This window comes from Staurois parvus, unplaced genomic scaffold, assembly GCF_062004578.1.
Source record: "Staurois parvus isolate SC_StPar_1 unplaced genomic scaffold, SC_StPar_1.0 ptg000133l, whole genome shotgun sequence".
Taxonomy (NCBI): domain Eukaryota; kingdom Metazoa; phylum Chordata; class Amphibia; order Anura; family Ranidae; genus Staurois; species Staurois parvus.
The window spans coordinates 5,830,549-5,844,613 of NW_028317929.1; the positions used below are offsets into that span (position 1 = coordinate 5,830,549).

A 14,065-nucleotide genomic window follows, 5' to 3' on the forward strand; every position below is an offset into this window, starting at 1 on the left:
TTCCTTCTGGGATGACAGCCATGCAGACCAATTTGATGCAGTGTGCGACGTATAGTCTGATCACTGACAGGCTGACCCCCCACCCCTTCAACCTCTGCAGCAATGCTGGCAGCACTCATACATCTATTTCCCAAAGACAACCTCTGGATATGACGCTGAGCACGTGCACTCAACTTCTTTGGTCGACCATGGCGAGGCCTGTTCTGAGTGGAGTCTGTCCTGTTAAACCGCTGTATGGTCTTGGCCACTGTGCTGCTCTCAGTTTCAGGGTCTTGGCAATCTTCTTATAGCCTAGGCCATCTTTATGTAGAGCAACAATTCTTTTTTTTCAGATCCTCAGAGAGTTCTTTGCCATGAGGTGTCATGTTGAACTTTCAGTGACCAGTATGAGAGAGTGAGAGCGATAACACCAAATTTAACACATCTGCTCCCCATTCACACCTGAGACCTTGTATCACTAAGGAGTCACATGACACTGGGGAGGGAAAATGGCTAATTAAGCCCAATTTGGACATTTTCACTTAGGGGTGTACTCGATTTTGTTGCCAGCAGTTTAGACATTAATGGCTGTGCGTTGAGTTATTTTGAGGGGACAGCAAATTTACACTGTTATACAAGCAGTACACTCACTACTTTACATTGTAGCAAAGTGTCATTTCTTCAGTGTTGTCACATGAAAAGATAGAATAAAATATTTACAAAAATGGGAGCGGTGTATTCACTTCTGTGAGATACTGTATATCTCTAAGCATGCACCAGCAACTGAATTGCCAGTTTAAAAGGAGTGACTTTTCAAAGTACAGCTATGATTGCTACAGAATCACTACAGCAGAGGAGGCACACTTAAAATGGGCTGTAAACACTGCATGGCTTGGCAGAGGACCGGGCAGCAGGGAGCAGGTCTGTAGCGCGGTCTATGAGTTGCATTTATTTCTTACCAAATATTGTGTTATTGGCTTTATGACATCTTCATATTTTGTATTAAAAGGTACAGTACAAATAATTAACAGTTAATGACTTACCTAAAGATGTACAATTTGGAATAGCAGTTTAAACCTAATTTATTGAAGGCCACCCAGAACACAGGAAGTTGAGCAAACGCCAACAAATGACGTTACCAAAGCAAATTGGCATTCTGATTATACATTCAGCATTCTCTGAACCACATTCTAATGACCTTTGCGATACTCATCCCCAGCTGTGCCCTGCCACCTAGTACATGGCTGTTCACTGCTGGAGTCCAGATGGCATCCTTGTCTCTGCCAAGGGTTGTCTGATCAACACTCCTTTCCCAAAATGAGATGGCTGGCATACACAAACGATCAGGGGTTAAATGTTTTTCATTGGATTGGCTTCATGCCATAGCTGAAGTTAAAAGCTTAATAATTATTATAGTGTACAAATAAAGAGGAGAAAATAGCAGGAAAGCAGGGAATGTCAATCTTTTCACAGGGGATTAACATCTGTGCAGTAAATGACCCTTTCTTTCAGAAATTTCCATTGATAGTAGGAAATGTATGTATATCTTTACTTTTACTGTGAAAATAAATCATGGATTTTAGCAAACATCCATACTGATTTCTAAGTCTACTGCTGTTTGGCTGTAATCTACTGCTAAGTTAGTGGTTAGGTTGGTGATGCATCACAGAGAGAGGATGTGATGGGATAACTTTTCAATGGCAAGAGAAAAAAACAAAAACAGGTTTATTTAGTAGAGCGGGGGGTGGGTCTCTCCGTGTCAGTCTCTCTCTTAAAGATGTGCAGAGAACATCCTTTTAGTGTTGGGCATTTGTATAGGTTTGAATTGTGGGGGTTCTCATTTACATGTCAATAGCTAATCTACAACTTTTTGTGACTTAGCATTTAACAAAATTTCATTTGTAGAAACAGATATGAAGTAAAAGCTGAAATTTCCTTTGTTGAGCTATGACCATACAAGATCTTAAAATACAACTAAAGAGTAGTAAGCGGTAGGATCCGCTATCAGGTTTGTATTGCTGTTTGTGTTCCCAAAGATTCACCTTCACTTACTGCATGTTCTGCTCACCAACGTCACCAGGAATGTAAGTAAGGATAAGTCCTGGGTCACAACGAATCCCACTTTTAAATCGAGCAACTTCATTTGAATTTGCACTATTTTAAAGGCGGATGTCAGTCTGACTTCAGGTGCAATCAGGGGCGGACTGGCAACTCATGGGGACCCCGGGCAATAGGGGATCATGGGGCCCGTGTCTTTGCCCACACTCAAAGCACACCCAAAAAAGCCTATAAAAAGGTAACGGGCATTTCATGGGGCCCCCTACTGACCCCGGGCCCTCGGGCAGTGCCCAAGTGCTCAAATGGTCAGTCCGCCCCTGGGTGCAATTGGGAAGACATCTGTGCAACTTCATGCACAGATGTCTATGTAAGTCGCACCTGAACTTGCAAAAAGTAGTGCATGAAGTACTTTCAAAATTGGTGTGGCCATTTCCATTGTGGACAATAGGGTGTGATTTGTCATGTACCGGTGTGACAGGGGACTAAATCCAAAATGTTGAGTTAGCATGAGAACAAGAATAGAGCAGAAATTTTCCAGTGGGGACAATTGTTCCTGTGACAACCATCTAAGAAAGGATTTCATTGGAAAGGTAAGGAGAGGGAAAGGAAAGGACCCTTACTGATGTGGCTATAGGACATGCAACATACAAAAAATCTGATAGTGGCTTTAACTCTATCCAAATGGAATAAAATGTTTTGGCTTTATATACTGTATACTTTAAGGCAGTTGTCAGTGATAAATGAATAGACTCTGTTGTCTGATGGGCTTTTTAAAGAGGAACTTTACTTTCTCAATCAACATTATTTTAAATCCTTATGCTGCTAGCATTGGTAAATACATAGGAAAGTACATCACATTTTTGTGTTTTAAACTGTTTTTTCATTTATTCAGTAACTTCCTGGCTTCTAGGCCTAGGCAAATTATGTCATACTTCCAAGGAGTGATCAGGAGGAAAGGAGGGGTTTTCTTAGCTAAGCACACCCTTCTGCATGTATGACATGACATGAATCATCTGCCCTTGCTCAAGATGGTCACGGCCTGAAATGCTAGTAGGTGTTTTTCAAAGTGATTTCTCAGCAAAATAAAGCAAGAAGATATGTATGTATGGATGTGTTGGCTTTGAATTTAAAAAACAAGTTAAAAAGCATTTTTGGCTTGTGGTGCTCAGAGGTAGTGTAGTTCTGCCTTAATAAAGCCCAGTACCAAGCTCTGTCTCCATTGCCTACTGCCTTAGAGTCTTCCAGTAGTACTTGTCCCTTCTTCAGGTAGGGCAACAAAACCTTAGTCTCACACTGTGGAATCAAGATCTATTGAATATTTTTATTTTACCATATTTCCAATATTTTACCTTTTTAGCCACAAATAAAGAAAACTTTGCCATACAAATTTGTTAGTGCACTTTGGTTGCTTTATTAAAATTCCTGTTTTTAGTGCTACATTAGCTGCAATCCCTTCCATTTTATTCTAGACAATTGAACAAAAAATGTAAACTGATTATATGTAAGGAACAGTTGAGAAAGAAAAAAAAATTTACATAACAGGCAACATTTTTTTAAATGACATTTTCACCATATCTCCCACTATTTTTTGGTCTTTATATGAAATGCATCAATTTCTCTAAAAAATGGAGGTCTGAATTGATTTCAAGTCAATCCAGACCCTATCTTGAGTTATCCAAATGCTGCTGCAGTAAAGTTTGGACAGAGCTCATTGCAGAGTTGTCCTCATGCAGGACAATGCCATGCAATAATTAAGACATGACCCATTTCTCAGACAGCTGTAGTGGAGACATGGCCAATATCTTGGCCTTAACAAGCATACACCAACATCATTAAAGATGTTCATCCCCATTCCTGCAATCAGTCAAGCTCTTTCTAATGCTAACCTTCTTCTTTACTTTATTATTTATATTTTTGGCTTTTTTATAATACCCAGGCTTGGATATTTAAAGTATATTCTAACCCTGTTTTTTATGAAATGGCTCACAGCTTTGGGCTCACCCACATTTAGTTAAAATTGTTTTGCAGACGTCCTATTTTCCTATATAAGACTAACATGGATAATAGACTACACAAAACAAAATTCACAGATACTCAATTCTAACAACATAGTTGAATATCATTGACAAGACTAACTCTTCATCAGCCTTTGAACAAAATACATTTATACCAATCTTTCAACTACTAGTCTGTGGTACTTACATGTTCCTTCCAGTATGCTACAGGTATGTAATAAATTATAAAAAAACAGCCTAGAAAAAGCTCCTAATGCTCTAAAAAATTTAATCTAAAATATCTTTTTCTTTGTGAAGTTTGTGCAAAATGCATTATCTCTCAGCCCTACAACAAAATAATTAGCTTGAAATTAAATGAATTAAAAGAAGAGTCATCTTAAGATTCATGAAGCAGATTGTCTCTAACAGCATCCATAGACCTCATAGTCAAAAATAAATGCTAATTTTGCTAGGATTCCTAGATATCAGAGACTTGTCGCTTATAAACTTTGCTCCATAAAGTCTGGCATATCAAGTGCTACATAATGCAGGAAGAGTACATGTGGGCATCACATGGTTTGTAGGTTATTATTTTTGCCATCCTCATCTTCTTTGGCTTGGACCATAGTTATGTTCTCTTGGATTACCTGGAGGTCCTTTTGGCTTCTGCAAAATTGGAACAAAACAATACAAATATTCACCTAGAAGTTATTTTATTACCAATTTAATAAGAAACCTCTCTAATTTAACAGAGGAAAACCTTCAGCTCCAGTGATTCCCAAGCTCAACTTTACCTACCTGTGTTCTAATTAATGGCAATTTAAAAGTCCAAAGGTTGGTAAAGATGTATGGTGTGCTACTCCACTTTACAGAGTTACATTTTTATAGCATTAAAGCTGGCTTTTTTAACCCCTAAAATAACTTTCAGGTCTTGGGGAACCCCTGCTAAAAATTATTATACCTAAACTTTATGGGACATTAGCATGGTCAAAAGGCTGTAAAACATTTTTATATAAAAGAATAATTAATGTGGACTATCTAGCATATTTGACAATTATTTTTTTTACTTCCCATCTGCTCTATACAATAACATTTCTTTCTGCAAGAAGCCTGACATTAATAAAAATAGCAAAAAGAAATTCAGACAGCAGAAGTTGTTGCATCCCCCAATATCAGTGGTCTGTGTATAAATGCCCTCTTAAGATGACCATACACTATACAATCTAATTTTACAATCTCCTTTAGATCTCAGACCAACTATGTAATGCAAGTACCAGCTTGATTTGATACAAATGTAATCTACTGTTTAGGGTGTGTCCTTATATTACATAGTTCTGAAAAAGGAAATTGTATAATTAGATGGTAAATGTATGGCCCGGTTAGACTAACATCAGTAGTTAGTAAAAAATTGTCTCCTTGCATTGATGTTCACCTCAGGAGGAACCACAGAGTTATAGGAAACCCCAGTTGAGAAAGGCTGCATTCAAGGGAATCAGATAATGTGTAACCATATTTGCTCCTTACAATTTATGCATACTCTGCTTGCTTCCCACTTTGCAGTCCCCTCCTGTGACCCCCTCCCCTCCTGTATCACAGTTTGTGGGCACTTACAATTTTGAGGCTTGACATACTTGGGAATCTTGTACTCAACACAGTCTCACATTTTACAAACAATTGGGATTCTATTATTTTGCATGCATTGAAATTAATGTTAAAGCTGAATTTTAGATATCATTTTTATAGCATAGTTACATTGGTCCAGCTTGCTTCAATATAAGTATGCACATCTCATACCTGACCAGTCCCTGTGTAAGCTGCAAATCATTGTTTTATTTTCTGCTACTAGTGTGAGAGCAGTAGGCTTCTGAGTCCAGCGCAACTGCACTTCTTCACAATAACCACAGGGGGTCACTTGCTTGGCACATTTAGAGAAGGTCTTGTATTATTTTTCAGTGAATACAAGGCATTCTCTGATTGTACGTGGTGGAGAGGCATGGTGGTGATGTTACAATCTCCACCTCCGTGGAACAAGCAGTCCGATGGTCTACAGGCCAAGCCATAATGTTGCATAATACTTGGCCCCCTTGGCAAAGGCTAGACTGAGACTCAAACCCATCATGTGGTTGCAACCTTGTCTACTAAAAACCAGGTTTCAATATGGACTGCAGGAAATACTCCTTATGGCTCTGCGCCTATGCCCCACTTGGATGATGGGATACAATTCCTCCATGCTTCCAGTTACCAAAAGTCTCAAAGTTGGATGAAGTAGAAACTGGTGGAATAAGTCCAATGTGCTCATCTGATTTACAAGCAAGTAGAGGTATTGAGATAGAAACTGGCCTGCAAACTGTCTCTACACCAGGTATGTCCATGCACAACAAGTTTTTTTTAAAATGTTGTTGGAACATGCTTGAAGATTCCTGTAGTTCCAGCACATTATGGGTATTGGAAGATGTACTGTTTCTCTGCAAAGAAGCCCATCCTGGTTGGTGAGCAGAATTGGGGGGCTTGGATATACCAACTTTCTAAAACCCTAGAAGAGTGGGATATATTGGGATATTCTAGAGGTTCAAAAGAGGCATAGAATCACCAAATGTTTAACAGGATCTGTTGCTGGCACAATCCATAACCTAAAACAGGTTTGCACAGCATTGGATTATCTTGAAGTCTTATGTATGCTGTGTATGGAGGGGTAGAGATACTGTCTGACCTACAAAAGAGAAATTGTCTGATTATATTTTTTGAGTTGATGAGATCATGCTGAGATGTTGTGGTCTCTCACAAATATTCAACGTGCTGTAATTGTCCTTTATACAGACAGTTTTAGGAGACATTGAAGCACATAACACTAGACAACTAGCTGAGATGAGATGCCATGACTGTGGAGAAGCCAAACACTAAGTAATGATGTCTTTGGAAAAGAACAGTTTCACATACAATGAAAAGCTCATAGAGCTCTTGCAGCATAAGGGGGTAGTCAGCACTTAACCGCTTTCATCAGCAACCACCTGAAGAACGAACCTGGGATGAAGGTAAGGCTAGGGTCTAAAGTGGATCTTCAAACGATACCTTAAATAAACAGTTCTACCTGCCTCCAACGCTTTGAAGAAATAAAGCCACATGTCCAACCTGCCATATTGGTAGGTCTTTTGCCTGTGGTGCTTGTTCAAGAGGTAGGAGTTTACGCAAAATCCCTCCTCAACTCACTACTGCACATGTGACTCTGATTTAGGAAATCGGTGCAGATAAGTTATCCTACAATGGATAGCTGCGGAGCAAGTTATCCTTAGATCCTTTGACTTATTGTGTGTTCCAAGCCTTGAGGTCCACCAAAAGCTGTTTTGAAATATCCAGATCCAGATGGTGGGATGACTTCTAGCTACCATCACTTCCAATTTGACTCTTCATCCAGGGGTTTACAGACCAAGAAACTTCAACCATCAGGAATAGTAATCTGCTTTACAAGCTTCAGTAGATTATGGAGCCAGCCAGGGTCTTGTGTTGTATTAGACACAGGTAAAAAAGAAAGAAAAGACTCTTGGACAGAGTTGATCCCTGCAGTGTTCTTGACAAAAGTACTACAAAGAACCTTTGGGGAGAATCCCAGCCAGTGTCCCTAACTCTCCAGTGAAATTACACACTTAAGCAGGTGAACATACTTACTTTTCTGGTGGGGCATGCAGAAGATGAGATCCTTGTGAAGCCCTACTATCAAGATGATATTTACTACTATCAGAGTGAAAGAGCAGACACCAGGCCTAGCTTCTCAGAGAACAAAAGAATTAGGGGACAGATCCAGCCTAATGTGGAATCAGAGTGTGTCTCAAAAAAGAGAAATATTTTGAAGAAAGGATCACCGAAGGACCTCTCATTACTGTACTAGCTGAAGACCAGCTCTCTGGATTTCCCCCTGCTCTAAGACTTAAGAGAAAGATCTAGAAACAGTGGGCAGATGTGAGGAGTGGCTGGTGTGTACTCTTGGAGGATCTTAGCCGATCCCCAACTGGAGGCTTGGGAAGGGTCCAGGACAGTCTTTAGGTGTAACTGAGCCTGCTCAGCAGGGGAAGTTCAGGTGGAAGATGGAGATGAGGTAAGGCTGGAGAGCAGGAGCCTGGGAGGGGGCTTACCTCCAGGCAGGAAACTTCAAAGGAGGAAAGCTTGGGACTTCACCGGCCCCCTGAGAGAGGACCACCTGTGTGGCAGGGAAGGAATGCCCCAGCTAGAAGGCCTGGTAGCAGTCACCGACCCACCAGCAACAGAAGGAATAAGTGAGTAGATCTGCACGCTCTTGGCCAATAAGGGAAAAGAGGCATGCTGGTGGGAAACCAGATTAGCAACTACCCGGAACTGTCTTACTTTAATGTGGCAGGCACTGGATCCCCTGCTCAGGGATTTCGCTCAGATAGCTGGATGAGGAGAGGATTCATCTGGGGTCTGGGGTGGTATTACAGGGGACGCTGGCTAGCTCTCCAAAAGAGACTGTTTGCTGTAAAGTCTTGTACATAGTTGCTAAGCAGTTTGTCCTCTGTTGCCATACCTTTGGTCATCCCATATACCTCTTACCCCATCCAAGTTCAATTTCCCTAATAAAACTTCAAAAAAAACTAAGCTTAAGGACTGTTTGCTGTCTCCTAATGCAAGTCTGTGAGGAAATGTGTGTTGCCTGGCTGTGCAGGACTATAGGGGGGACCCAAAACTTGTACAGTGGTAGTGCTACATTGCTATAGGAAGTTGTATTAGTTTTACTGTGCTGAAAAGCATAATGTAATAATCTCTGTGTATGGGTCAGTATTGTTGCTTTATTCTGGCCTGGTGTGTTGCTGGTCAGGGTGTTTTCACAGGTGGTCCTGAGATAAATAAAGAGAATACCATTGCTGATCACCACCTGAAAATGCTATTTGCAGTTGTTATGCTCACTTACGGACTTTAGTACTCACTTATTACTTCAGTACTTACTCATGTTCAGGTCAATTTTGTTACACCCCTTCGAATAACTAATGGCCACACCTACAATATTCACATTTTACAAGCAGCATTGCTACAGCTTGAATATGTCAGCATTAAGGTGTGCTTACTGCAATGTGTCTAATTCAAGGATTAAGGTTTAGCTTACAGCAGAAAATCCATTTAACAGGAATACAGGGCATGGTGACATGCTATACTTACTTTTCTCTGTTGAAAACAATAAAATCTCTCTCCACATTGTCCAGATGCATCTGCAAGTTACCATTCTTTGGTAGTGTAAAAGGATGGAAAATAAAGAAAAGAAAAAATAATAAAGGAAAAGAAATACATGTTAAATATCAGGACAACTGACTATTGGCCACTAATTAAAAGTCCACCCAAATATGATATTAAAACAAGGAGAAGAAGGATAAGGGTGGATAGTACACTAATTACATTTTGACTGGGCACAGCTAGGTAGAATTACTCACTGCCTACTTATTAATGTACATAATGCCAGAAAATTTAAGTAATGTCCATCACATCATCATATGCATTTACTTCTTAGGCCAATCCAGGACATGTGCGATGAGAATATTGCTTGTTGTTTACAGCCATCTTATGTCTCATTGAGACATCAAAGTATCTTCTGTAGTTGTGCCTCCCAATCATGTGTTTATTCTACGTTGTACATCAGGAAGACAGAATATATATATATATATATATATATATATATATATATATATATTAAAGCAATTTTTATTTGTATTAAAGCGGATCTTGCACAAACATGCAGTCCACAATGTGTGGCTGCCACCATCCCCTAATGAAAAAACACTGCATTAGAGAAATAAAAAAAAATAATCTCACTGAAAGACAATACATTCAAAATAATTGCCTTACTCCCACATTTTGTCTGCTTCCTGTGTTACGAAGGGATCTTGTGAAAGCCGAGGATCCCAATCCACATGAGAGGATGCTACTGCACTGTGATGGTCTCACAGGATCTGGGATCCTGCATTTTTCCCAAGATCGTACAAGAACTACATCATCTCACCAAGGTGTGCCCACCAGAAGCCTGGGAGTAAGGTAAGTCTTTTTCATGTTTTTCACTCAAAGTCTTTTTTTTTTATTTCCCTAATATAGAGTTTTTACAGCGGGGGTTCGTATAGCCACATAAGCAGACCTTGCTTTTTACTGTAAGGTTTGCTTTAAAGAGCAGACAATTGCAATTTGATTAATTCATGCTGAACATTTTCCGAGTAATGAATGTTTTGCTTATCACATAGCATTAAAAGCCACTTAAGTTAAGTGTCTTCCATATCTATCATCAGGATTTTAAACATTCTCAATAACATGAGGACGTTATTCATCAAAGTCTGCATCCTGGAATTGGTCCCCCAAGAGCTTGGCAGAGTACCATGAATTTCTTTAAAAGCTACAAGTTAGCATCTATAACAAGAATGCTAAATCATCATCATTGTAATTAATGTTGGCATTACTGAAATTTTCAACACTGCACTTAGAAACTGATTGGGCTTCACTTAAAAAAAAATACAAAATAACAAAGCTTTAATGTAATCTTAAGACTCCACATCATAAATGGCAGCAGTTAAGTACAATATGAGTTTCCCCGTCAATTTTAGCTGCTGCAACTAGTGAAGTTTAACAACATGGGAGTGCAATGAAAGAGATTTGCATTTAAAGTTCATCACACACATTACAATCTGAATGTACAACTTCCTTTGGATCTACCAAAAATGATATAGTATATATGATTGACTGGATAGTTTAACTAGTTCCTTCAGCTCACCACATGTTACAGACTACATATACAATCTCTGTTAGGTCTACTAACAAGTATGTAGACAAGGGCCTACCTGAGTGAATAGAAATTGATTTGATAGGTCCTCATATTACATAGGCTGGCCATACATTAAGTAATTGTCTTTCCCTTAGCCTTGGGTGGGATGAAAGAAAATCGCTTGACTTTCCCATCATAGCATTCAGTGTTAATGGGGGAATCCCTCCTGCTGTGCTATTGTATTCTGATAGAGAGAGGTTTCCTTACCATCAGAATACAATAATTGCTATAGCTGAGGGCAGTAATCACACAAAAAAACCCAACAGGCTGGTTGTACTGAAGTTGGCTAATTTGATTAAATTCAGTACAACCAGCCTGCTCATAGATGGATCAAAACTGGTATAGCTTTTACAATGAACATTTCCAAAATGTACTGTACGTAGGCAATTACAATTTATTACCGAATCACGCAAGTCTCTAAACAATGAATTCTAAGAAAAACAACTTTTCATGGAATGCTTAGGTTTGTGTTTTCTTGCATTCTGATCTTTGGCATTTTGGGTTATGGTTTTCACATGATAATATTTCATAGCTGTATACATGAATTATATTTAATGAGTAACTCTACTTTTGTTGAGAAAAAAATTAACAATCTCCTCTAGGTGATCAATATGCAAAACATAAAGCGTAGTGTAGCTAAAACAACATATACAAAAATCAGCACAACAGACATAAGTTCAGTCAGTAGGATGTTTCCCTTATGCTGATTTTTCGGTGGTTAGTGGAAATCCTCCTGCGTATTCCCTCCCCCCATCCCTGCTGCTGTAATCATATGATGCCGCAAGGTTTAACACAACTAATGGGCTGTCACAGGCTCTCATAATGAGAACCCGGCCATTTTCACCCAGTTCTGACATAGTTACATAGTTAGTCTGGCTGAAAAAAGACAAAAGTCCATTCAGTTCAACCATTAAAAAAAAAGTTATAATCCTATACCCACAGCTGTTCCAGAGGAAGGCAAAAAAAAACCAGCAAAGCATGATGCAATTTGCTCCTGCAGGGAAAACAAATTCCTTCCTGATCCCCCGAGAGACAATCGGATATTCCCTGGATCAACTTTACCTATAAATGTTAGTATCCAGTTATATTCTGTGTATCCAAGAAAGAATCCAGGACTTTTTTAAAACAATCCACTGAGTTGGCTAGAATCAACTTTTGAGGGAGTCTATTTCACAATTTCACAGCTCTCACTGTGAAGAAACCTTTCCATGTTTGGAGATTACATTTATTTTCCTCCAGACTACACTTTCTATGAATGGAAAGTGATATATGAATAAAAGATGCGTGGATGATTAATAGCCCTGCCCCCTCCATTCACAGATCACTTTTCACTCATAGAAGCTGTAGTAGGTCCAGAAGGTCCAGTGTTGGAGCACCGAAAGTACAGTGATAACTATATTCTTAATGCTCAGAAAAATGTTTAAACTATAATTTAAAGAGATAAGTCCACAAGCTGCCATGTGCCTCACTGGACATAACCCATTGTGATCCAGTGGATTTTACAAAGTGGCTGAGTTGCTGGAGTACAGCTTTAGCTTTAGGCCCTTCTACGTGCCACTAATCTATACCTGCCATCTACTGGTGCTGTTCATGATACCACTTGCCTTCATTTGTCTAATATAATATTGGATATCCATTTGAGGATGATATCAAGATTCGTAGCCTCCCTAGTGGTCCGATTATGTCCATATTTCTGTGCTCAAAGCTGTACATTTTTTTGCATGGAAATATGTATTTTTTTATTGTAGGCCTGTAATTTTTAGGAATAACTCACTGAAATCTGCCCGAAAAAGAGTCTAGTAAACAGTATGTTAAAATTTGAAACACGAAATCATAAATTATAATTTAATAAATAATCATAAAAAATAATAATATAATAATAAATTTAATTCAATAACATAATCAAACCAAAAACACTGAAATTTGAAATAGAGCGCCAAATTCGCACATCACTGAACAAAATCGCAAAATCGTTTTCAGTGTCTGATGATGAATTTCCCCACGAATCATTATCACTCAATTCTGCAAGTAGTCCTAATTTACTATCGCTGTTCTCTAGCTGGTCTAAAACTGCCTTTGACCTAAAGGAACGCTTTTTGGACGCCATGGACTTTTCTCAGTTTCAAGGCAGAAAGAACAGTAAAAATGCAGGCAGGGCGCAGGACAAAGCACTTGGGACAAAATGTGTGTTAAATGGTTTGATACAGTAATGTTTCCTATGTTATATTAGTGAATTTAGTGAATGTCACTTCTACAATTTTCAAATTTCCTACCAGTTCCGACCCTGTACATCCTGACGTCGCAGGGAACGGAATCCAGAAGACAGATGCTGGCATCGGCCGGAGGACATTACAGGGTACACTGCAGGGGGACATCGCAGGAGCGCAGGACAAGGTAAGTGCAGAAGGGATCCCGGAGCAACGCTGCAGGGTATTCCCGAGTGTAGCTTGGGGTTACCGCTTGTGGTGCTGAAACTTTACCCCAAGCTACACTCGAGAATACCTCCAGGGAGGTTAAACAAAGTAGGGCAGATCACCTAGACACATGGCTGTAAGTATACACAATGCTGCAGGGAAAACAATGATCTAGGTTTATTTAAACTATCAGTTGTGAAAAATATATCTACATTTATACAAATAATTCATAGGCTCAGTCCTATGTTGGCAAAATTGCTTGGATAAATCAAGTTAATTGCACAGAAGTTAATAAGCAGTGGTGCCAGCAATCAAATAGCTCCAGTAACGAAGGAAGGATAGCAAAACTCACCCAATTGTTTACAGTGCCCATTATCTTTTTTTTATAATAAAATATTTTTGCAGCCTGTACAATAGGACTATTGACAACACGGTCAATGAACAAATATAGGAACAATAGTTGAAGAGTTGTAATTCGAGATGAATCAGTGATATTAACATCAAAAGGCAGATAGTTAACAAAAGGTAACTAAGGCAGGCCATAGATGGGCCATTTATGGGCTGAATTGTCGGCCAATAAACGAAAAATCGGTCAGCCCCGTTGCCGATGCTGCCATCCAGCATAACCGATAAAAATAAATGAGGAGATCCGTGAAAACGGTCAACGGGCTGGCCCCACTAACGGCGTGATTATCAGCCGATTTTTTTCATGCGGATGAAAATTCTGCCAATAAACGACCCATCTATGGCTTGCATTAGGTTTTCTGGGTGGACTTTGCCTGTCAACTGGATGAAGTAGATATTACAGGTGA

At 39.3% G+C, this 14,065-nt stretch overlaps 1 protein-coding gene across 2 annotated transcripts in view; it reads right to left on the reverse strand.

Moving 5' to 3' along the window:
* Positions 1-3,424: 3,424 nt before the first annotated feature.
* STK32A (serine/threonine kinase 32A) overlaps positions 3,425-14,065 on the reverse strand; it is a 261,142-nt gene continuing 250,501 nt past the window's right edge. For both annotated transcript variants that reach the window (XM_089673006.1, XM_089673005.1), the window contains 2 exons: positions 9,198-9,262; positions 3,425-4,697 (listed from right to left, as the gene is read on the reverse strand). In XM_089673006.1, the coding sequence (XP_089529132.1) occupies positions 4,601-4,697; positions 9,198-9,262 (162 nt within the window). In that variant the 3' untranslated portion in view covers positions 3,425-4,600. The remainder of the gene's footprint in view (positions 4,698-9,197; positions 9,263-14,065) is intronic.